The following is a 26,631-nucleotide window of genomic DNA, read 5'->3' as shown; positions in this document are numbered from 1 at the left end:
TTTAACATTTTAAAAATGATATATGTTATATTTTCACCAATAAGTTTATTACAGTGTGTAGTTGGTATCTTCAGTCTAAAGGCAAACTGGCTGAAGTCCACTGCCAGTCTCCAAAGTTAGCATCTCTAGTCCCTTCTCTCAGGTTGTCTTCCTCCAGCTCATCTCATTGTCTCATCCTCTCTTACTCAGTTTCTGTTTCGTATAATGCTCTTAAAAGACTTTCTAAATTCTTTTTTTTTTTTTTTTTAAGATTTTATTTATTTATTTGACAGAGACACAGTGAGAGAGGGAACACAAGCAGGGGGAGTGGGAGAGGGAGAAGCAGGCTTCCCACTGAGCAGGGAGCCCGATGTGGGGCTCGATCCCAGGACCCTGTGATCATGACCTGAGCCGAAGGCAGCCGCTTAGCCGACTGAGCCACCCAGGCGCCCCGACTTTTTAAGTTCATATAGTTTAATATTACCTTAATGTATCTTCACCATCTAGAGATATGTAGATATGTACCATTAGAAGATGCCAACTCTTCATTAAAACAGTGATATATTTTGGTGTGTTTTCAGATTTTGCATCTTCATCAGATTTGGTTATATCCAAAGCTAATTGAAGAATGACACTGGGAAGTGATTCGTCTCTTTTTAAACAGGTTGATTATAGATATGTGAGATTGTTTTAGGTTAACATCTATAGTAAAAAGAAACATTTAGATTCCTTCATTAGATGGTACAAAAATCCTTTAATATCTAATATAATTAGAATATGTATATTACAGCTAAACAGATGTCACAGAGAAAGGCTTGCTGTTCAAGTTGAACCTCAGGTTAAACTTGTATGTTGGGGTTATCGCTGATGAAGGATCGTTCTAGCTTTGCAAGTTTATGAAGTTTATAAATTCAGAGTAATTGGCCTCCTGAGTACTAATTTATGCTAATAAATTAAAATGTCCATTTATTAGTTTATAGTAGGTATGGAACTTTATAGTGACCACATATTTATGTGTGCACTCCAACACAATCCCCTTAAAGATACTAAGGTACCTGAGAAGTGAGTTTTAGGTCATTAGGTGCTCCCTTGGTGGATATGAAATAAGAGCAAGGGCAGTTAGATGGTCTTGAGAGAGATTTTACTGAGTCTGTGACAGACTTGGAACTAGCGTCCATTCACCGGAGTATACACTGTTCCAGTGACTGAGATAATGGCACTGGATATTAGAGTGTCACTGTATATATACCAGCAATGACTTGCAGAGCAATCCTTTTTCAGTACTTTTGATCAGTCATGTGCCAAAAAAGAAAACCTAGTTATTTTTAGAGTAAATTTTCCAAAAGTACAGGTTACCTTATATTTTTAAAATTGTTAAATGTTAGAACCAAAAGGAAACTTAAGGAACATTTTGGTTCAATTTTTATTTCCTGAAGAGGAAACTGAGGCATGGAGCACTGAAATCCTTTGCCCAGGATCACATGTATTGGAGTTTGCTTCCTGCCAGAGGCCAATTATTTCACTCACATTCGAGGTTGTTGTATTCAGATTCCAGTTTTGAGAGGCACCATACATTGCTTGCTCATATTTAAGTAATACCCCATGTTATTAGAAGCATACTTAGAAAAAAAAAAAAAAAAAAAAGCATACTTAGAAATTCTTCAGTGGGATTATTTCCTAAGACTATGCTGAATCTTTATTTTCATCTCCAGTGTTGGTATTTTCTAATCTTTTTCAGATTTTGTGGTACATTTTATTTGATGTTTATAGCTTAGGTCAGTTGCTAGTTGAAGTTTCTCCACCCTTACCCCCGATCTCTGTGTACTTATTTTGAGCTTTTACCCCACTCCAAACAGTTATTCCTTTATTTCCTTTCTTGAAAATACTTTATTCCATAGTTACAATCTGTTCAAAAGGTATTTAGGCAGAAAAGATCTTATTATAGCTCATGTTTATCTCTTGATACTCTCTTCTCTAGGGTAGTTGTTACATTTACTTAATTCTGCGATCACTTTTTAACATTTTAAGAACTTTTAAATTGGAATACACTTTAAAATTGACTTATTTTATGTTACATTGTTCTGCCCTCCCCAAAGCAGTTTTTAAATTAATATTGTAATGGGTGGCTTCTTAAAATTAAGTGATTATATAGAGATTTGTATACTAAAACTAAACAGTGACCAAATACTGATTTCAGTTTTATAGATTGTGACTCCTTTATAAATGTAGAGGAATGAAAGAAAAAACATAATAAACAGAACAGCCCCTTTGTAGTCTCTAACTTAAAACCTTTCTTTAAAGAAAAGCTAGCACATGAGTATTTGTATTCACATATGTTTTCTTCTTTCCAGACGATATGCGCACTCATTTGTGGACGTCCGATTGTAAAGCCAGAATATTTTACTGAATTTCTTAAAGCAGTTAAGTCCAATAAACAGCCTCCACAAATTGAAAGGTATATCTGTATTTTTTTTTAACCTATACCAGTTTATTAAAGGATATGATAAAGGATACTAACGAACAGCCAGATGAAGAAATACACAAGGCAAGGTATGGAGAAAGGGCAAGGAGCTTCATGCTCTCTCCAGGTACACTACTCTCCCTGCACTGCACCTCCATGTGTTCACCAACCTGGAAGCTCCTGTATCGTGTATTTTAAACATAATATGACATACAGAAGGCAGTAGGACTGATTTTATTTAGGTTGATTCCCTCTTTAATGACTTTCAGGATGTAGTGTTCAGTTTAACAATTTTTTTGTTAGTATGTAAAAGAAGAGTTTGTTGGTGTTCTTTATCTCAGTAAAACAAATGTTACATATGTGTCAATATTTCTTTTAAAGATTTTATTTATTTATTAGAGAAAGAGCGCGAGGAGGGCTGGGCAGGAGAGGGAGAAGCCGACTCCTCACTGATCAGGGAGTCTGAGGTGGGGCTCGATCCCGGGACCACGAGATCATGACCTGCCCTGAAGGCAGATGCTTAACTGACTGATCCACCCAGGTGCCCCCATATGTGCCAATATTTAAACAAAAAATTGAAGGACAGCCAATGGCATGGAGGTACAATCAAAAGGCCACAACATGTTCCAGTGCTGGACATCATGGAAGCAGTACCCCTGGAATTGTGTTGTGCAGCAACCCTGTTCTGGAGTCACATAGTCCTTGGCCAGAATATTAACAGCACTGTGGCCTTGGGAATGGAGCTTAGTTCTTTTGATCATCAGTTACCTCCCTTGAAAAATGAGACTAATACCTGTCCTATATTTAAGTATTTAGTAGTATTAGTATTAGTTATTTTAACTAATAGAGTATACAAAGTCTGAGCATTTTGCCTGGCACTATAGTAGGTGCTTGTTAAAAGAAATGCTGCCAATTGCAGTAATACTGTGTAAGATTCACAGTAGCTTTATGATGATGGTGATGATGATTTTAGATGCTCTGTTAAATTTGTGAACCACCAGACTAAGGGATCTATCTACTGTATAGTATTTGTGATGCTTTGAAGTGTAATACAAGCTGTGGTTGAGGAGGAAGATGTTTGGATTTTTATTTTCAGTGCATGGTTAAATTGCTGGTGACTATAAAATGGTGGGTGTTTTCGGTCAACTTAGCACAAGAACATGCTTGCTTAAAATGTCAATAGATTATAGTCTATATGGCATAATAGGCAAACTATAAGCTTATCTTTATAAGACAACTTTGAATATTTGAGTCTTTAGAAATCTAAAATGTTATGCAAGTTAAGAATTTTATTAGTAGTTGTAAAATATCATTAGCTGTCATAAACAATTTTGCCTAGTGCTGGGCTTTTTTGTTTGTTTTTTTTTTTTGAGGTGGGGAGACTATGCCTAATAATATGTGTGTTTTTAAAAGTAACTGAAAGTCAGATTTTTCTTCTTGTTTGTTTTCCATTTGGGAGGTTTCTTGTATTTTATATTCGGCTTAACTAATAATATAATTTTTTTGGACTCTAGAAAGAGGTCCTCAGATTTTAAAATAGATGATTGTAAACCTTTTTTGAATCCTAGACTCCTGTGAGAACGTGAAAACACTGTTTTCACAATTTCCTCCAGAAACTTCACTTTCATACTACCAACGTGCCTAGTATTTCAAAGGAATCACATCTTCCTCTAAAGCCTTTTCATGATCCTCCATATGGAAGCCAATAAACACCATAAAGATGTTTGCTACAGATAATAAACAATTGTTAATCCTATATTACTTGGGAGTGGAATAGTCTGATAGGTTTTTACTACTGATGATGTGTATTTTATGGTATTGAAGGTTTTAGGATTAGTCATTGATTTCTACTTACTGTTCAGACTCCACAGTATGTTTAACCTGGGTCTATTTTTGACTTTAGGTTCAGCATAATTTTTTCTGGCTTCAATGTATGACTGTATTAACTTAGATGACTATAATAAAACATCTCTGCTCTAAGATTGTTTAATAACTTCACTGTATTTAAAATAAAAGGGATATTTTTAACCTAACAAAAAGTATAGTTCTATCTAGTGCAGTTGTGTCTTCATCTTTGCACTGTTACCAAGAGACAGGGTAAGACAGAGTTTAAGCTTCATGTACCTGACATAATTTGTGAGATCTCATTTGCCTAAACTGTCATCAAAATACCAATGTAGATGAAGTCATTTGTAGAAGACTCCATTTAAAATATTTATTTTGATAATCAGTACTTTATTAAAGGAAGTTCATCCCTTAAAAAGTAGGAGTTACCTTTTGCTTGAATTTTTAGTTTCATATCATGGGAGTGCTCTCTCAATTACTGTATTTCACATAACAAGCATTGTTTTTGGGAAAATACTTTTAGGAGAAAGTTAACCTTTGCATTCATATACAGCTTGTCGAATGTGCCAAGAATGCAAGGCACTGACTGCCCTATATACCCAGGCCATTTCTCATGGTTTGCATTGAAAAGCCTTAAGGGAAGAGGTAGTGTCCCTTTCAGGACGAAGAACGGCCTGCTTATAGCTTGCTATGAAACTCATGGATTCTCAAGTTCATTGTTGCTCTCTCCTGTAACACAACCTACTGTATGTGCCTTTTTTTTTTTTTAAGATTTTATTTATTTGACAGAAACACAGCGAGAGAGGGAACAGAAGCAGAGGGAGTAGGAGAGGGAGAAGCAGGCTCCCCGCTGAGCAGGGAGCCCGATGCGGGGCTCAATCCCAGGACCCTGGGATCATGACCTGAGCCGAAGGCAGACGCTTAACGACTGAGCCACCCAGGCGCCCCTGTATGTGCTTATATATCATCCTGACCGGACTTGGTCAGGGAGGAGATCTACCACAGATATGCAGAGGCTTGCTGCTCACTTTGTCTCTGATCCAGGAGTCTTGTGTCTTCTGCCCACATCCAAGAAACAGGAACAGGCTAACTTATTGGCTTGTAATCAGATATCAGACCCAAGAGACACATTAGTCTGAAGCAGTCTTAGTTTATGGAGTTGACTGTATATAATCAATCAAAATTCAAGGCAAAGAAATTTAACATATGGCAGAAATTTGTTCCTGACTGTATAACCTTATATTTACAGGTTGTGAATGTCAATGTAACTTGGGCCTTTTAGAGATCACCAAAAGGAAGCAGTATAAGTTCTTGTACAAATAATGAACATATGCCTATAGGACTGACTAATGAAATAAACAGCTGTCCAGATGTTGGGCAATTGAATGTTGTGGCTTGAAATACAGTTTCCATGACAAGAATTATACATGAGTTGAGAAAAATTGTGCATTTGAAAAATCTTGGGACGGAAATTAAGATGCTGTGCTTTGAATTAGATGAAATTTATTGACGATGAGACAAAGAATTTAAAAGTCATAAAATGTACAGGAAAAAATTAGTATTTCTAGATTAATATTTTATAGAATTTGTGAATTATATGTACTAGTTACTATATAATATAACATCATTTGTAGCTCTCAAAGTTTCTATATAAGTGTGCCAAAAAAATTTTTAATTTTTTCATTATAGAAATTGGAGATTATATTTGGAGTAGCCTATTATTTAGGCAATGTGCCTCTAATCTTGGTCTCTGCTAAGTTACTCTTTTCCATATTTTTACTAGCTATCAAATCACTGGAGCCTCAGAAATGCTTTAAAACTTCTAGGACATATTGCTTCAGAAATACTGATTTTTAGTGATGTTTTCCTCACATTTATTAGTTTCTTGTTCTCATCTTTATACTATTAAAGAGAAAAAAGCTTGTTTAGGTATATAAAGTTCAAAGCACAGTGTATTATTTATCACTGTCCTATTAATAATTTTATTTATCATACATATGTATATGTATACATGTGTACCTGACTCCAGCATTTGGTTAGATTCTTCACAATACAATGATGTATTTTTTTGTAAAATCAGTCTTACTGAGTGGCTCAAATTTACCACTGTTGTTTTTTTTTTTAAAGATTTTATTTATTTATTAGAAAGACAGCAAGAGAGGGAACAGAAGCAGAGGGAGTGGGAGAGGGAGACGCAGGCTTCCCGCTGAGGAGGGAGCCTGATGCGGGACTCGATCCCAGGACCCTGGGATCATGACCTGAGCTGAAGGCAGATGCTTAATGACTGAGCCACCCAGGTGCCACAATTTACCACTGTTTTTAAAAGAAAACCAAAACATATTTTTTCAGTCCCAGAATTTTAAAGCTCAGATCTGTATATTCAGGGAATGAAGGGATGTTTATAATTTTGTCTGCTTTTATTAGATGCATTTTTAATTTATATTTTGTACTATCAGTTTATTACCAATTTTTTTTTTTTTAAAGATTTTATTTGACACAAAGAGACACAGCAAGAGAAGGAACACAAGCAGGGGGAGTGGGAGAGGGAGAAGCAGCCTTCCCGCGGAGCACGGAGCCCGATGTGTGGCTCGATCCCAGGACCCTGGGATCATAACCTGAGCCGAAGGCAGACGCTTAACGACTGAGCCACCCAGGCGCCCCTATTACCAAATATTTCTGAATGCCTACCATGAATTAGGCAAGATAGACCTGAGGATATAGTGATGAGCCAAAAAACATTACAGTTTCTGCCCTCATTGCACTTGGTAGAAGAGCCAAACATTAAAAATCACACACATTAAAATTAGAACTCTGGTAGTGCCATTGAGAAAAGGGTGTATCAGGCACCTGTCTTTAGGAACCTGATTCAAGGTTTAACATGTTTACTCTTCATTGAACTCAGCTATAATTAACTGTTCTCTGGGGACAGTAAACTATTATTTGGGGCAAAATTAAGAATGACAGTGTAATTAACAGTGGTATAGGTAATTTAAAAATCATTTTTCATTGTCATTGGAAGGCAGACTCACATCTACTCAGCTATATGTATGTGTCAAACATTTACACACCATTTTTGCCTAGGACTGGCTCCATCATCCAGTGTTACAGTACTATGTACACTAATTTGTGGACTAGCCATTTGTGTTTAAGTGAAGTGATAGTTGCCTTTCACACTGAAAGAAGTGTGAAATATGGGAGAATTCTTACTAAAAGGGAGAGGATAAAAGGCATTCAAAGAGAATAAAAATTTATCCTATTTATGAATTAGAATATTTACTAATTTTCTAGCACTACTTATTGTAGATTTAACTTTAATGGTTAAAATAGTTTCCACTATTACCTGTGTCTTTATTTTTTTTTTTTAAAGATTTTATTTATTTGAGAGAGAGAATGAGAGATAGAAAGCACGAGAGGGAAGAAGGTCAGAGGGAGAAGCAGACTCCCTGCTAAGCAGGAAGCCCGATGTGGGACTCGATCCCGGGACTCCAGGATCATGACCTGAGCCGAAGGCAGTCGCTTAACCAACTGAGCCACCTAGGCGCCCTATTACCTGTGTCTTTAAAAGTAAATAAATAGAATTATAAAGTCACTTATTTAGAAAATCAGAATAATGCAATGGGTTGCATTTCACCTTGTTGGCTAGGTCAGCTGTTGCCTGCAGATAACTCATTTATTTGAGATTGCAGTTTCTAGGAATCACTGTCTTGGAATAGATGTACAATATCCATTGTAGCAGGTTAAAACACATACATTTGTGGTTTAATCAGTTACTAAATTAAAAAAAATGGCTCAGTTGGTTGGGCAGCTGCCTTCGGCTCAGGTCATGATCCTGGAGTCCCGGGATCGAGTCCCGCATCGGGCCCCCTGCTTGGCAGGGCGTCTGCATCTCCCTCTGACCCTCCCCCCTCTTGTGCTCTCTATCTCTCATTCTCTCTTTCTCAAATAAATAAATAAAATCTTAAAAAAAATGTAATCTTTTAATCATGACTTAGCTAACTTTGAGAAATAGTATGTTGCCAAGGAGAAATCTGAGAGAAAAAGTTGTAAAATGTGGGAGGGTGATCCTCATGACCAAAATATTTTTACCATATTGGCTGTTGCTCTCTGCAGATGGCTAAGTCTTGATTGTTTAGTGACTAATTGTCCAGGTTGTGAATTTCCCCTGTCCTACATTGTTTCCTCGTCATCACCATGATACGTTAGTAACTTTAAGATTTTTTTTTTAAGAAATCACCTGATTATTTTTTTTTAAATGTTTTTTATTTATTCATGAGAGTCAGAGAGAGAAAGGCAGAGGCAGAGGGAGAAGCAGGCTCCCTGCCTAGCAGAGAGCCCGATGCGGGACTCGATCCCAGGACCCTGGGATCATGACCTGAGCCGAAGGCAGACGCTTAACCATCTGAGCCACCCCGCCCAAGATTTTTTTTTAAGAGCAGTTTTAGGGTCATACCAAAATTGAGAGGAAGGTACAGAGGCTTCCCAGATACCTTCTGTTTCCACACATGCTTTGCCTCCCCCAAAAGGGGTACCTCCATCAAAGTGGCATGAGTCTACATTGACATCATAATCACCCAGATTTCATAGTTTACATTAGGGTTTATTCCCTTGGTGGTGTACATTCTGTGGGTTTGGATAAATATATAGTGACATATATCAATCATTATAATATCATACTGAGTATTTTCACTGCCATGAAAACCCTCTGTTTTCCTATTCATCGTTGCCACTCCCCCAACTCCCGGCCACCACTGAACTTTTACCATTTCCATAGTTTTGCCTTTTCCAGAATGTCATATAGTTGAAATAATATAGTAGGTAGCCATTTCAGAATGGCTTTTTTCACCTAGTAACGTGCATTTAAAGTTTCTTCATGTGTTTATGGCTTGGTAGCTCATTTCTTTTTAGTCTGAGTAATATTTCATTGTTTGAATGTACTACAGTTTATCCATTCACCTACTGAAGGACATCTTGGTTGCTTCCAGGTTATGGCAGTTAAGAATAAAGCTGCTATTCACATCCATATCAGGTTTTAGTGTGGACATAACTTTCCAGCTCTTTTGGATAAGTACCAGGGAGTGCAGTTGCTGCATCATACAGTAAGAATGTGTTTAGTTTTGTGAGCAAGTGCCAAGCTGTCTTCCAAAGTGGCTTTACCATTTTGCATTCTCCCCAGCAGTGAATGAAAGTTCCTGTTACTCCACATTCTCACAAACTTTGGTGGTGTTTGTGTTCTGGATCTTGGCCATCGTAATAGATGTGTAATAGTGTCTCATTGTTCTAATTTGCATTTTCCTGATAACATGATGTGTTGAGCATCTTGTGCTTATTTGTTATCCGTATATTTCTTTGGTGAGGTAGCTGTTAAGATTTTGGCCCTTAAAAAAATTCTTAAATTCAATTGAGTTAACATATAGTGTACTCTTAGTTTCAGGGTTAGACTTTAGTGATTCATCAGTTGCATATAACATCCAGTGCTCATTACAAAGTGCCCTCCTTAATGCCCATCACCCAATTACCCCATCTCCCCAACTACCCCCCTCCCCTCCAACAACCCTCAGTTTGTTTCCTATAGTTTGGAGTCTCTTATGGTTTGCCTCCCTTCTCTTTTTATCTTATTTTTCCTTCCCTTTCCCTATGTTCATCTGTTTTGTTTCTTAAATTCCACATATGAGTGAGATCCTATGGTGTTTGTCTTTTTCTGACTGACTTATGTCACTTAGCATAATACTGTAGTTCCATCCATGTCATTGCATATGGCAAGATTTCATTCTTTTGGATGGCTGAGTAATATTCCAGTGTGTGTGTGTGTGTGTGTATGTGTATATTACATCTTCATCCGTTCATGTGTCAGTGGACATCTGGGCTCTTTTCATATTTTGGCTATTATGGATATTGCTGCTATAAACATTGGGGTGCATGTGTCCCTTTGAATCACTATTTTTGTATCCTTTGGATAAATACCTAGTAGTGCAATTGTGGGTTGTAGGGTAGTTCTATTTTTAACTTTTTGAGGAACCTCCATACAGTTTTCCAGAGTGGCTGCATCAGTGTGCATTCCCACCAAGAGTGTAAGAGGGTTCCCCTTTTTCCACATCCTTGCCAACATCTGTTGTTTCCTGAGTTGTTAATTTTAGCCATTCTGACCCAGTGTGAGATGGTATCATTGGGGTTTTGATTTGTGTTTTCCTGATGAGGAGTGATGTTGAGCGTTTTGCATGTGTCTGTTAGCCATTTGTATGTCTTTTTTTTTTAGATTTTATTTATTTTTCAACAGAGAGCGAGCGAGAGAGGTAACAGAAGCAGGGGGAGTGGGAGAGGGAAAAGCAGGCTTCCCACCAAGCAGGGAGCCCGATGTGGGACTTGATCCCAGGACCCTGGGATCATGACCTGAGCTGAAGGCAGACGCTTAACGACTGAGCCACCCAGGCGCCCTATTTGTATGTCGTCTTTGGAGAAATGTCTGTTCATGTCTTCTGCCCATTTCTTGATTGAATTTTTTATTTTTGGGGGTGTTGAGTTTGATAAGTTCTTTATAGATTTTGGATACTAGCCCTTTATCTGATCAGACATTTGCAAATATCTTCTTCCTTTTCCTAGGTTGCCTTTTAGTTTTGTTGTTTCCTTTGCTGGCAAAAGCTTTTTATCCTGATGAAGTCCCAATAGTTCATTTTTGCTTTTGTTTCCCTTACCTCTAGAGACGTGTCTCGCGAGAAGTTGCTACAGGATTTTGGCTCATTTTTTAATCAGGTGGTTTTCTTACTGTTGAATTTTGAGAGTTGTTTGTATATTTTGAGTAACAGTCCTTTATCAGATGTGTCTTTCGCAAATATTTTCTTCCACTTTCTGATACATCATCTCATTTTCTTGACATTGTCTTTCACAGAGCAGAAGTTAAAATTTTTTTTAAAAGTTTTAAATGTTAATGAAGTCTAGCTTGTAATTCTTTCATAGATCATGCCCGCTGTTGTATTCTAAAAAGTCACTGCCATAAAAAGGTAATCTAGATTTTCTGCTGTATTATCTATGTTATCTTCTAGGAGTATTATAGTTTAGCATTTTACTTTAGGTCTGTGATCCATTTTGAGTTAATTTTTGTGAACACTGTAAGGTCTGCGTCTAGATTCATTTTTTTGTATGTGAATGTCCAGTATCCAGTAACCTCATCATTTGTTGAAAACAGTATCTGAGCTCCATTGTACTGCCTTTGTTCCTTTGTTAAAGATCAGTTGGGTATATTTATGTTAGTCTATTTCTGGGCGCTCTATTCTCTTTTGTCTGTTTTTTTCATAATATCAGACTCTCGATTACTGTAGCTTTATAGTAAATCTTGAATTTGGGTTGTATTAGTACTCCAACTTTGTTCTTCCTTAATATTATGTTGGCTTTTCTTTTGCCTCTCATATAAACTTTAAAATCCGTTTGTCAGTATCCACAAAATAACTTGCTGGGGGTTTTATTGGGATTACATTTAATCTATAGATCAAGTTGGGAAGAACTGACATCTTGACAATACTGAGTTTTCTTATCCATGAGCATTAATAATTAGGAATTTTTACTTGAAAGTAGAGTTAAGCTGAAAGACTGATCAGCTATAAATGGCTATAGCAAAAGATTTGATTATACAGAACATTGAAACTGAGCTGATGTGAGGCTTAATAATTATCTGTTGATTTTATGTATTTTCCTTCATTTTCATGGATGACTAAGATGTTTTACAGCATTATGTTAAAGAGCTAAAAGATTGTTCTTGGTAGGGAGAGAGAGAATCCCAAGCAGGCTCCACACCCAGTGCGGAGCCTGACACTCCCACAAACCCGAGATCATGACCTGAGCTGAAATCAAGAGTCAGACGCTCAACGAACTGAGCTACCCAGGCGCCCCAAAAGATTGTGTTTTCTAATCTCACTTTGGAAATTTTATTTAAATTGACAAATATTTTAAGTTTTAAAATTTCCTGAGCTTCTCTGAAGGGATCTCTAAAAGCACTTAAAATAGCGGTTTATAGAATTGGATGTGAACATTGCTAACACATATCGGTTCCCAGGAAACCTAAGATGCGAATAGAATTTGATTTTTATGGACAGTGTCTCTTTCAGTCTTTTATAATTCGCATAACTTTTTCGACTCCTGTATATTAAATCATATTTTAGGATTGTCTACCCATGGATTATATTTTTTCAGAAAATGAGCAGTAATGCAATTCCATATGGCATCTGTCACCATTTTGTCCCAGAGAAAACTCTTACTTTTTAAAAAAAAATGATGAATTAATGATGTTACGAAAATTAAACCTTCCTAGTGTCTAGATAGCCACTCTATTTATAAATTTAACAGTATACATACAGAATAATACATAATTAAAATATTCTTTAAATTTTTTGTACAGCTTTTACCCACCTATTGATGAACCAGCTATTGGAAATAAAAACATTGATCTGTCAGGACGACAGGAAAGAAAGCAAATCTTCAAAGGGAAAACATTTGTATTTCTAAATGCCAAACAGGTAATCTTATGAGCTAAATTTTCTTAAAACATTATAAACTAGGATAAATTATTACTGTTATCAACAGTTAGTATATTTTTTTTGAGATTTTGTATAGAAGTGTGAAGTGAAACTGTCTAGGCACCAGAACTTGCCTGGTATTCATGTATATATTTTTTTTGGCATACGTTAATTGGCCAATAAATTAAGTTTATATAAATATATAAGTGAGGGGGTGGGGATAGAAAACTGATTCAAGTCCTTACTTGGTCAGTTAATAAATAGATGTTGAATGTCTTCTGTGTGCTGAAATGGGGATTCAAAGAGTTTATGTTGTAGGTGGAAAATGCAAGCAAGCCCACAGTTAGAGCACTGTGAAGTAAGTATGATAAGGAAGTGCAAAGAATGTAACAATTCCAGGGCTGCAGAGATACCTGGTAAACTGGGGATTTTCTGAGTGGAAACTCGGATTGTCTTCTCAAAAAGTAGAACCAATTCTATTTCAGTTCTACTTTTATTTTACTTTGCTAATATAAATGAATGGATAAAGAGATGTGGTATATATACAATAATATTACTCAGCCATAAAAAATAATGAAATAGTGCCATTTGCAATGACATGGATGGAGCTAGATTATAATGCTAAGCTAAATAAGTCATTCAGAGAAAGACAAATACCATAAGATTTCATTCATGTGCGGAATTTAAGAAACAAAACAAATGAACAAATAGAAGAAAAAGAGAGGCAAACCAAGGAACAGATTCTTTTTTTTTTAATTTTTTATTGTTATGTTAATCACCATATATTACATCATTAGTTTTTGATGCAGTGTTCCATGATTCATTGTTTGTTCATAACACCCAGTGCTCCATGCAGAACGTGCCCTCCTCAATACCCATCACCAGGCTAACCCATCCCCCCACCCCCCTACCCTCTAGAACCCTCAGTTTGTTTTTCAGAGTCCATCATCTCTCATGGTTCGTCTCCCCCTCTGACATACTCCCCTTTTCTTCCTCTCCTGTTATCTTCTTCTTTTCTTTTTTCTTAAAATATGTTGCGTTATTTGTTTCAGAAGTACAGATCTGTGATTCAACAGTCTTGCACAATTCACAGCGCTCACCGTAGCACATACCCTCCCCAATGTCTATCACCCAGCCATCCCATCCCTCCCACCCCCAACCACTCCAGTAACACTCAGTTTGTTTCCTGAGATTAAGAATTCCTCATATCAGTGAGGTCATGTGATACATGTCTTTCTCTGATTGACTTATTTCACTCAGCATAACACCCTCCAGTTCCATCCACGTCGTTGCAAATGGCAAGATCTCATTCCTTTTGATGGCTGCATAATATTCCATTGTGTATATATACCACATCTTCTTTATCCATTCATCTGTCGATGGGCATCTTGGCTCTTTCCACAGTTTGGCTATTGTGGACATTGCTGCTATAAACATTGGGGTACACGTACCCCTTCGGGTCCCTACATTTGTATCTTTGTGGTAAATACCCAGTAGTGCAATTGCTGGATCGAACGGTAGCTCTAATTTCAACTGTTTGAGGAACCTCCATACTGTTTTCCAGAGGGGTTGCACCAGCTTGCATTCCCACCAACAGTGTAGGAGGGTTCCCCTTTCTCCACATCCCCGCCAACATCTGTCGTTCCCTGACTTGTTAATTTTAGCCATTCTGACGGGTGTGAGGTGGTATCTCATTGAGGTTTTGATTTGGATTTCCCTGATGCCGAGTGATGTTGAGCACTTTTTCATGTGCCTGTTGGCCATTTGGATGTCTTCTTTGGAGAAATGTCTGTTCATGTCTTCTGCCCATTTCTTGATTGGATTATTTGTTCTTTGGGTGTTGAGTTTGATAAGTTCTTTATAGATTTTGGATACTAGCCCTTTATCTGATATGTCGTTTGCAAATATTTTCTCCCATTCTGTCGGTTGTCTTTTGGTTTTGTGGACTTTTTCTTTTGCTGTGCAAAAGCTTTTTATCTTGATGAAATCCCAATAGTTCATTTTTGCCCTGGCTTCCCGTGCCTTTGGCGATGTTTCTAGGAAGAAGTTGCTGCGGCTAAGGTCGAAAAGGTTGCTACCTGTGTTCTCCTTTAGGATTTGGATGGACTCCTGTCTCACGTTTAGGTCTTTCAACCATTTGGAGTCTATTTTTGTGTGAGGTGTAAGGAAATGGTCCAGTTTCATTCTTCTGCATGTGGCTGTCCAATTTTCCCAACACCATTTGTTGAAGAGACTGTCTTTTTGCCATTGGACATTCTTTCCTGCTTTGTCAAAAATAAGTTGACCATAGAGTTGAGGGTCCATTTCTGGGCTCTCGATTCTGTTCCATTGATCTATGTGTCTGTTTTTGTGTCAGTACCATACTGTCTTGATGATGACAGCTTTGTAATAGAGCTGGAAGTCCGGAATTGTGATGCCGCCAGCTTTGCTTTTCTTTTTCAGTATTCCTCTGGCTATTCGGGGTCTCTTCTGGTTCCATCAAGGAACAGATTCTTAACTGTAGACAACAAACTGATGGTTACCAGAGGGGAGGAGGTGGGGTGATGGGTGAAATAAGTGATGGGGATTAAGGAGTGTACTTGTGATGAGCACTGGATGATAGGGAAGTGTTGAATTACTGTATTGAACACCTGAAACTAATATAACACTGTTAACTATACTGGAATTAAAATAAATTGAAAAGAACATACTCAAGGAATTGAAATGTGGCTATTTGATTATATTTTTTCTATTTCTATTTTTAGCATAAAAAGTTAAGTTCAGCAATTGTTTTTGGAGGAGGAGATGCTAGGTTGATAACAGAAGAAAATGAAGAAAAAGATAGTTTCTTTTCAGTCCCTGGAATTTGTGTTGTTGATGTAGGAATAACAAATTCACAGACTCTGATTCCTGACTCTCAGAAAAAATGGATTCACTCAATTATGGATAAGCTCCAAAGGTACAGAATTATCTTTGTTGGTAAAAAAATAAATAAGAAAGGCAATTTTGTGTGTAACTTTTTTATACCAAATTAAGAGAAAGGATATACAAGAATTACATTTTATCGTGTAAACGTTGCTACTGAGATCATTTTTGTATGTTTCCTCTTGGTACTTCTGCAAGGTTTTCTTTGGAGAATATTCTTAAGGTTAGAACTGCTGGGTCATAGGTTATGTGAATACTCAACCTCTGGAGGTAGTATCAAATTGTTTGCCACTTTATACTCCCACCACAGTATGTAAGAGATCAAGTAGATGCACATTGTTTTCAACACTTGTTATTGTTAAACTTTACCATATTTGCTAGTTGAATGGATATATAATCCTATCCTGTGATTTTTGTTTCTATTTTTCTCATCACTAGTGATGCTTAACATTTCTTCCGATATTTATTGGACATGTGTTTTTCCTGTTCTGAAGTATCTGCTCATGTCTTTTACCCAGTTTTCTAATTGTATTTTTTTATACGGATTTCCTAGTTTTTGTGTGAGTGTGTGTTTTAGTTCTATACAATTTTATCACTTGTTGGTACATATATTCACCACCTTAGTCAAGATACAGAACAGTTCCATCACCACAAGGATCCCTCCTGTTCTTTTACAACCACACCCACTTCCCTCCCTACCTTTCCCACTTCCCATTCCATGTACCCAGATCCTGGAAAACCACTAATTTTTTCTCCATTTCTAAAATTTTGTCTTTTAAACAAGTGTTGTATAAATGAAAGCATATACACTTTAGGACTGGTTTTCTCATTCAGCACAATTTCTTGGAGATTCATCTAAGTTGTGTGTATCAGTTGTTCATCCTTTTTAATTCCTGATCAGTATTGTGCATATATATATATATGTGTGTGTGTATACTGCAGTTTTTGAGTCATTCTTAGATTTTTCCAATTTTTGTTACGAATAAAACCTCTATAAACATGCATGTACAAGTTTCTTTGCGCATGTAAGTTTTCATTTCTTTGGGATAGATTCCCGAGAGTGCAATTCCTGGATCATATGGTAATTGTATATTTGTGTATTATTTTTTATTTGTAGAAGTTCTTTCTATTTCTCGATATTAATCCTTTTTTCACTTGTATATATTGCAAAATCTTATAACCACTTTGTAATTAATGTTTTACTGTGATACATGAAAGTCCTTAATTTTAATATACTAAAAATTAACAACCTTTTTTTCTTAGTGATTTTTGTATTTTAAGAAATCTTTTTCTATTCATAGATAAAAAGATATTCACCTGTATTTTTTGCTAATTTGCTAGTGTTTTGATACTTTGTTTTTGAAATTTGCTTTTAATCTATTTGGAATTGATTCTGTTTTTTACCAAAGTCCCATATATGCGTAGCAATGTTTTTGGCTTTTCTCTATTCCATTCGTCAAGATGTCCTTGTACCAACACCACATTTACCACATTGTCTTAACTACTGTAACTTCAATTAAGTCCTCATATCTGGTATGGCAAATGTCTCTGCTCTTCTTTAGAAGCATCCTGTCCATTCCTGGTTCTTTGTTTTTCCGTATACATTTTATTTTGTTTTTTTTCCATATACATTTTAAATCATCTTTTCAAAAACCCTGTTGGGATTTTGATTAGGAATTCCATTGAATTTACAAATCAGTTTGGTGAGAATTAACAATTTTTACAATTTCTCTATAAAGATCTTGAGTACCTTTTATTAGATTTATTCCTAGGTACTATATATTCTGTGGTAGATATTATATGTCTGATAGGTAGAATATAAATAGATAATATTATCTCTTTAATTACATTTTCTAGTTGTTTATTGCTGGTGTATATAATTTCAGTAGACATTTAGATGTTAATCTTATATCCTGCCACCTTGTTAGACTCCCCTTTTATTTCTAATGTATTTATAGTCCTTTTTTTTGTAAAAATCATATTATCTATGAATAATGTTTCTATCCTGTTTTTTTAATCCTTATACTTTTGATGCTTCTTTTTCTCTCTGTTTTGTATCTACTGGGACGTGTAGAGCAGTGTTGTATAGAGAAAGTATTAGTGGCCACATTTATCTCACTGTTGACTAAAAGGTTGTGTTTCCCCATTTAGGATGTTTCCCCATTTAGGATAATGTAATTATCTGTATAACATTATTAATTACATTTTAAAAATGTTTTTATTTTATGAAGCCAACCTTTCTAACTAATTTACATAATATATTTACAGTTTCAAAAAAGTAAGATAATAAAATGCCAATTCTCAATTGCCTGAATTATAAGTAGGTATATGTGATCACTTGATTATAATACTTTAAAAATATTCAGAGTCCTATCATAATTGCACATATAGTTGAGTTCTGTTACATTAACCCAGGACATACAAAAAACAAATGTTAAGCATTTGAAAAATACCTTTTAAACTAATAACAACCACTTAAAACATATTTGCAATAAATATTAAAAGTAGTTTTGTAGTTCTTAAAGTCTGAGGTATAGTTTTATATAGCAGTGTTACTAAATTGTCTTTGTTTCATTCACATAATAGAAAACAGAAGGTAGGTTTACTATAAGATTCCTTTAAGAAGATTCCTCAATGCATGTAAATTTGGTAAAATGATTTTATTTACTAAACAAAATTACAAAACATGTATAGCTACAGCTTATGGTATTTCTTTGTACTTCCTCCCTTCTTCCCTTTCTCCCCTCTTCTGTCTCTCTTTTAAGTTTTATCTTTGGATCCTAGTGATAGATGTGCTTATAAAAATTTATTTTATTGTTTCATCTGGTATTACTGTTCTTCTGAAAATTGTAGAATTTCAGAAATGGAATTTCTGATTCAGATAGAGCTATCTCCTTTACTCTAGGCCTTTATTTTACAGATGAGATGACTGAATTGCTAAAAGTGGTGGGCTTGTCCAATATAACATTGCCCCAGCTGAGTAAGCCAGTACTGTGTGTATTTGAAATTCTCTCCATACCATAAAATTGTGTTATCTCTTTGGGGAAGAAATAAAAAGATTCCACTTGACATCACGTTAATAGAAGTTGTTAGTTTTAATATATTATCATGCTTAAACTATTTTATTCTCATAGGCAGGGGCTTAGACCTATCCCTGAAGCAGAAATTGGACTGGCGGTCATTTTCATGACTACAGAGAATTACTGTGATCCTCAAGGCCAGCCCAGTACAGGTAATTAAAGCATTATTTTATTTGTTCTTTAGCAACTTTATGTGTAACTTGGTGATAGGCTGTATGCACATTACTCTGTATTTGTTAGGGATGACCATTTTCACCATCTCTTAAAACTCATCTATTTACCATTTCATTTATTTATTTGATAAATATTTGTGGCTGCCATGTAATACTGGGTACTGTTTCTAAAGAAGTGCTGAAGATACAGTGGTGAATAAAGTAAAACAAGATATCTGTTACTGTGAATTTTATATTCTAAAGGTCAGGTTTCAAACAGTTAATAGGCAAACAGACATATCTGATCAGTTCAGTTAAAGTCAAGCACCAAGAAAAAGCTAAAACAAGACCTGAAATTCTCCTTGTGCAGCTTCTGCTCAGGAGGTCTGTTGCCATCTGTTCTCACAGCCACTGCCCCACTTCTTGAACTTTACATTGTCTTCCTTTCGTGAGGGCTGTTATAATAGCGCCCAGTAATGGTCCCGCCTCCATACTCATCTCTGCAGTTAACAGTTCCCTTTGCCAGTAGAATCACCTTTTCTTAAAACCTTTTACTAGCTCATTATTTATAAAATAAAACCCTAAGCCCTTCGTCAAGAGTTCTGAGCCCTCAACAGTTTAGCCTTTCTCCTCCCATCCTCATTTTTTTTTAAATACATCTCCCTACAATTTATATGTGCTATATTATTTATAATTTCCACACTCCTCGATCTTGCTCATCATGGTCCCTGTTCCAACACTGCTTTTCAAAATTTGACTCATTTGGCAGATGTTCACCTCCTTCATGAAGTTTTTCTAAGTTGTTTTCTCTCCCATAACTCTCCTCCAAGTCAGAATTGTTCTGTTTTCTATTCCCCAATAACTTTCTTTTGCATTCTAGCTAGACTTTCTTCCTACTTTGAAATATAACCAGTTGTTTCCATGCCTTTTCAGCCACTAAATTGGTCATAAGCTCTAATTAATTTTGGATTCCCTGACAGCACCAAGCCATAGTACTTGTTTGTACTAGGGTATGAATATTTGCTTAACTGAACTAAATTATTGGCATACAGAATTATCTTTGCCAGTGTGGAGGAACAAAGTTTTATCATCCACTGTTGGAAATGTGTTCATGGCGAAAAGGGCCTTAGAGATCATCTAATCTGTCTTTCTATTAAAAGGTAAGCGAGCTTGTAAGGCTGAGAACAGTTAAGATTCCATAAAGAATTCATGGCCAAGCCAATCCTAAAATTTGGGTTGTCTGAACACTTAGACCAGTACCTTTTCTGTTGTATCATTTCATACAGAGTCATAAGGAGTAAAAATCAACATTTTAATTAGTAGTGTTACTTCTTGCACATACTCATAGGTGGGTCTGTGTAGACTCCATGTCCTAGACATCTGATTTATAAACAATTTTAGAATACAACCCTTTGGGAGGGAATAGAATAAATGCATGTGTCTCTCCCTCCCTTTCTCCCCACCTTATTTTCTTCCATTCATGTTTGTTTGTTTATGAGTTCAGCAAACATTTATTGAACATCTGTTATATACCTGTAATTATTCTAAATACTTGGAATAAAGAGGTGAGCAAATCAAAGCCCTACCCCTGTAGTATTTTTAGCAAGGAGAACATTATAAATCTTTTATTGACAAACCCTTATTCTGGGTCATTAGATTCAACTTATAGTTTCTTCTAGTGATAATATAAGCATTTGTAATTACTATTTTTTGCAAACTTCTGTGCAAGCTGAAATGAATTCTAGGGATATGCGTATTTAAGGAAATGACAGCTTCTATGGGGGTCATATAAGAGAAGTGGCAGAATTTGGAATCAGTAATAAACACTAAGCACATCCTATGTCATGAGGACCTAATAAGTGATGATTTAGCTTAGATACTTAGTAGATGTCAACTTTTTAAAATTTTCAGTTAGTGATTTAATTCCATTAACTTATTTATATCTGTAATGTCCCAAACATTGCCCAGGGACTGCAGATTTAGAAGTGAACAACAACCAGTTCCTATTCTCAAGGAAATTCTAATAAGGGAAAGTAACAAAGTAAACAAGTGTAGTGTAAAGTGATGATGATAACAGCTAATATTTGCATCATACTGTGTTCCAAGCATTTTTCTAACTGCTATCCATGTATCGATTCATTTTGTTCTCAAAACAAAATGGTCCTGATTTAATGGATGAGGAAACTAAGGCACAGAGAGGTTAAATAACACATACAGCTAATGATTAGTGTGTTAAAAGTTAGCAGAGTGATGTAAAGGGTGGTATGGAAGCTGAAAGGAAGGATACCTAATTCAATGTGGGAGGTTCAAGGAATGTATGCCAGAAGAGTGACACTTGAATTAAGTTGCTATTCTAGTAAATTAAAAGATGAAGTAATCGTTATGGTTTTCTGGAGTGGCCACAGAATTTATGCCTAAAGCTATTTATGTCTTTTTTTCAAATAGTATTCCTTCAGAAGGTGAAACTCACATTAATTTTGATTTATGTCAGCAGTAGAGTTGATTTTCTGTGGGGAAGAAATGCAATTTTTTTGTCTCCTAATTTAAACCATAATTTCAATTATTACTTAAGTTGATTTTATTTTTAAGTTGGTAATACTTCACAAAAGATTTGATGTAGCTTTAAAATGATTTTATTTAGATGAGTCCATTACAGATGCCAACAGGCTGCTTTTAGGCTATTTCATTAAATGTTTGTTGGTTCCACTGAGTGAAGATGACTGTGTTCTGTGTTGCCTACTTAATTCCCTCAGCATGGCACAGTCTAGCCATTTTAAGTGACAAAATGTCCATCTTGTGTCTAGCAATTGTGATTCTTCCCTTCACTTGTGTGATTTACAGCACTGAAGATGACTCCAGGGCCAAGCCTTTCCCAAGGCTTATCAGTCAATGAAAAGCTAATGCCAAGTGCCACCGTGAATACCACAACATATGTAGCTGACACGGAATCAGAGCAAGCAGATACATGGTAAAGCTTCATTGTTGACAAACTATTGTTATTCTATGAATAAATTAATAGTATATTCAAGAAGTAAAGTCAGTGTCTTTATCAGATCAGCTCTTAAGAGATAAAGCATGGGAGAATGGGATGCCAGGGAAAATAATATGTTAGGTTTAAGGATTAGTAAACTTTCTATAAAAGACCAGTAAATATTTTTGGCTTTGTGAGTCATTAATCTCTGTCACAGCTACTCAACTTTGCCATTGTAGCATGAAGGCAGCCATAGACAACATGTAAATGAATGTGTGTGGCTTTGTTCCAATAAATGATAATGAATGAAAACAAGTGGCAAGCCAGATTTGGCCTATAAGCCATAGTTTGCTAACCCCTGTCTTACGGTAAAGTTTTGTTGTTGTTTTCCTTACAAACGTACATGGAAGACTGTAAAGAATTACACTACTTTATTTGTGACTGTTGAAACAAGTTTGAAGTAAATTTCTTTGTACTATAATGTTTCCTTTATTATTTTAACTTTGGAGATACTTTCTATGTGTCTACCTGGCTATCTAAATAATTAATATTTTTATAAAGATAGTTTTCTAGTGGTTCTCTATTTGAAGAGGTTTTTTGTTCTTTGGGGGCGGTTTTTTGAGCAAGGGTAGGTCGTTTGTATTTGTGGTATTTTTCATTTAAGAGAGTGTATTGTATTTTAAATAATACATAATTACTCATATTGAAAAATACTTGTGATATCACTCTATTAGATCATATTTAAATTTTTAATACATCCTTTTTTTATAGAGGCCAGATGTAAGTTTTTAAAGAAACTGTTAATGTTTTGAAAGTCATGTGTATGGCCACTTTACTTGTTTTTTGTGAAATAAGAATTAAAGGTAGTTTATGTAACCATACATTGTGAAACTGTGTGTGTGTGTGTGTTTTAAATATTTTTCTGGTAGTATAGAGTTATACTCTATTCTAGGGACTGCCATCTGGCTGAAATGTAACCATATCAACTCATCTGAGTCTAAATTCATCTCATTTAGATCTAAATGGGATCTAAATATGTCGTTATGACGCTGGAATTATAGGAGATTGTTCTTTTTCTGATTTTCCTTTTTTAATTAATTTTTTGCATGAAAATAATTCTAAAATTTTAAACAAAGCAAAAATTATCTAAGATTATCACCTACTTTATAATAGAATACTAGTTGATACTCCATGTGTGTATGATAGTTTTTTATAGTAGAGTATGCTAGACATTGTGTGCTATAGGGAATGCAGAAGAGAAAGTTATCATTTGCCTTTATGGAGCTTTGATGAAAAAGGAACAACTTTTTTGGGATAGTGAAATATATTCCCTAAATTATTGTCTAAAGATAATTATGTTCTAAAGCTGTATCACATTAGTACTATTTAGAAGCCTTTTTTTCCTAGATAAAAATTGGTATAAATCTGATTATGTTGCATTCTTTTCTTTTGTTACAGTATGGAGTTTAGTGAAAAACCTAAAGAAATCACAATCTCCAGAGTGGAACAAAAATTCAGAATGCCTTCACAAGAAACATCCACTGTGAAGGAATCCCCCAAAATAAGCTCTAATGATAAAAATGCAGTATCAAATACTCTTGAAAGGATGAAAATCCCAACGTATCAGCTTTCACCAAGTAAATTCTCAGGTGTAAATAAAAGTAGAGATCAGCCTTCTCAGCAGCTGCAGACCAGCTCCATCAAAAACTACTTTCAGCCTTCTACCAAAAAAAGGTCTATTTTTAAATAATACCTCTCTGTCTCTGAAAAATATTAAGAGAATGGCATTTAGTCTGTGTTCTGCTTGAATATGCTTCTGTGGAAAACTGACCCTTTGACCTCATTCCCTCTCAAAAATGTCTGTATCTCCTTCTTCACTAACGTCATTATGGATAGATTCTCCCTCATCCCTTTTTTTGTGGGTACCTAAAGCTTATCTGTTGTTTCACTGTGCTGCACTCCTTTTGAAGAAGTCTGTCCAGTATCCTGATAGTAGATTAGTATTACTAAAATATCACCTTGACTATTCCAGTTTAACATGAATTTGGTAAACTTCTGGGAAGCAGAGATCCACATTTTTATGTTCTCTATGGACCTTAGTGCAATTTAAATGAATAAAGTACTTATTCAGTACTTAATGAAACAGTATTGTACAGAAAACTCTTAGTCATATTCACATATTATTTGCAATTTATAGTCTGTACTGTATTCTGGATTTAGCCACTCTGACTTATTATCTTGAATCTAGCTCTCACTAACCCATCAGGTTTTATTCCCAAGGTAATTTTTCCCTTCCTATAAGTTCCCTACATTGTAAAGTAAGCTATTGTTTCCTGGCCACAAGTGCTTTGTATTTTTATATCTTTCTACCTTTTCCTCTACATTGACTTATCAGCTACTGCTGCCTTAGCAGAGAAGATAAACCTCTCCCTGTTGTTTTAGCCATTGGGTTGACAGTCCTACGAAAACAGTGTCCATATGAATTATGCTTTTTGTCAGATGTCCCATTTTTTATTTCCAGTGATATTAATTAATAAAATTAATGTTGTGAATTAAATGGGGTGAATATTACCAAAAAATTACTTAGCTGTGTTCATTTTCTGTTTTTGCTTTCTTTTCTCCTTTTTTAAATCTAAGGGAAAGAGATGACGAAAATCAAGAAATTTCTTCACCCAAATCAGCAAGAGTAGAAATGTCTTGTTCTCTTTTAGAACAAACACAGCCTTCTACACCCTCAGTATGGAAAAATAAGGAGGAGCATCTATCTCAGAATAAGCCTGTGGAAAAGAAACCAGATAATTTACTTACAGATAGAGATTTAAAATCCACTGTGAGAAATTTTGCCAATAAATCTCTTTCTACAGAAAAACTAAGATCAGAAAAAAAAGAAATTGATGACTTAGCCATAGAAGATGAAGTATTAGATCAGTTATTCAAGAACACAAAAGCAGAGTTAGAAATTGGAGTGAAAGTTCAAAAACAAGAGGAAGATGTCAATGTTAGAAAAAGGCCAAGATTGGATATAGAAACAAATGGCTCTTTTAATGATGAAGCAATATCAGAAAGTAACAGAATATCTGTAAGTAACATTTTTTAATGAGAAGTACTACAAAGAGAAACTTAGAATGTTAAAAAGAAATTTGTGATAGTATAAGCATTCACTCTTATTTCCTTGAGGAAAAAGGATCTTCAAAACCAGTATTAAGTATAAGAATTTGTTGGTTGATAAGGTCAATATTAAAAATGCAGTGTTTCTCTGACAGGATATAATAAATGACAGCAAGTAAAACTGTTGTTTCCAGGCTGTACTATTACTATACTACTATATCAGACCTTTGGCCCTGCTGGTCAGTATAGGAGATGACTTCATAGAGGAAACAGACAGAAAAATGAAGAAAGTTAGTAAAACAAACTACTAAATAAATTTTTAGATAAAATAGTTATAACATCACTAGGAATTTTTATTTTCATTTTGATCTTTAATATCCTGTCCCGTTTTCCTGAATGTTGGTAATTTGTCTTACCACTTCAGATTATTTCCAGTTTTATGTGTGAGTAAGTTGCCTACTGTCTGTAGAAGAGTTAGAGGTCACTGGCTGAGAGCACTGACCACGTGGAGTTGAAAGGTAATGTTCTGACCCTTCAGCTAGGTCTGTTAGCTCCAGTCTCATTCACGGTTGTGGCCGTCACTTCCATGAATGGCTGCTGCAGAAGGATAGGCCTAAGGAAAAGGATAAGGATTAAGTGGTTGGAAGGTGCAATGATTCAGGAGGTGTTTGTTGAGAACCTAGTGTGTACCAAGCACGATAAATCTATAACTGCTGTTGAAAAGACAAAGTTTAGTCAAAATACTGGCATCTTCATATGAAGGAGAGAATCCTCATTACTAAATGCCCTTTTGTGGACCAGCGTGTCAGAATCAGCTGGTGAGCTTTTTTAAAAGTAGGGGTACCCAGACCAAAACCCCAGAAGATCCTGATGTAATACATCCAGGTTTTTTTCCCAGAAAAAGTTTCCTCATTTTATGAGTTAAGAATTCCTTTTGCTGTCTTTAAAAATTCTAAAATCAGGTGCCTGGGTGGCTCAGTCATTAAGCGTCTGCCTTCGGCTCAGGTCGTGGTCCCAGGGATCCTGGGATCAAGCCCCGCATCATCAGGCTCCCTGCTCAGCAGGAAGCCTGCTTCTCCCTCTCCCACTCCCCCTGCTTGTGACCCCTCTCTCACTGTGTCTCTCTCTGTCAAATAAATAAATTAAGATCTTAAAAAAAAAAAAATCTTATCCACCAACAGGAAGGAATCTTCAGGCTGATTTAGTAACGATTAACCTGCAATTAAAAAGTGGCTTTCAGGTAATGAGGTAGTATATCCAGAATTAATAATTTTTTCGAGGTGTCAAAATAATAAAATTACTGAAAATCCAAGAAAGCTTAAATATATTAGATGAGAACTTGTAGAACAGATTGTTGTAATAATGTTATGGTTTTAATGAAAAGAGGTAGACAATACTGAGATTTCTTGCTAAGAAAATATATACAAGAAGATAAATTATTAATTGAGATATTTGTTAGAATAAACTAAATTAAAATGCTATATGCTTTTAGTCTTCTAGCATAGATGTTATAAATGTTTCTAAAATTGTGGAGTATTTGAGTAATTTTCTCGTTTGAAGTAGATGTGATTTGATTCCAAATACAAAGTTTGGGTGCCAGAAATAAACCTTTTTTACAATTTTTTTT

General features: G+C 35.5%; 1 protein-coding gene across 5 annotated transcripts in view; it reads left to right on the top strand.

The window, feature by feature from the left end:
* The window catches only part of NBN (nibrin), a 46,111-nt gene that overhangs the window by 4,746 nt on the left and 14,734 nt on the right, over nt 1–26,631 (top strand). For all 5 annotated transcript variants that reach the window (XM_025870810.2, XM_025870811.2, XM_073892947.1 and 2 more), the window contains 7 exons: nt 2,331–2,434; nt 12,672–12,789; nt 15,534–15,727; nt 18,828–18,925; nt 21,767–21,893; nt 23,355–23,630; nt 24,534–24,975. In XM_025870810.2, coding sequence (XP_025726595.1) covers nt 2,331–2,434; nt 12,672–12,789; nt 15,534–15,727; nt 18,828–18,925; nt 21,767–21,893; nt 23,355–23,630; nt 24,534–24,975 — 1,359 coding nt within the window. The remainder of the gene's footprint in view (nt 1–2,330; nt 2,435–12,671; nt 12,790–15,533; nt 15,728–18,827; nt 18,926–21,766; nt 21,894–23,354; nt 23,631–24,533; nt 24,976–26,631) is intronic.

Source organism: Callorhinus ursinus, unplaced genomic scaffold, assembly GCF_003265705.2.
Source record: "Callorhinus ursinus isolate GAN/ISIS: 27379988/994484 unplaced genomic scaffold, GSC_fseal_2.0 scaffold5, whole genome shotgun sequence".
Classification (NCBI taxonomy): Eukaryota; Metazoa; Chordata; class Mammalia; order Carnivora; family Otariidae; genus Callorhinus; species Callorhinus ursinus.
Note: the sequence above shows the minus strand (reverse complement) of the source record. Positions and strands in the feature narration are given on the sequence as shown.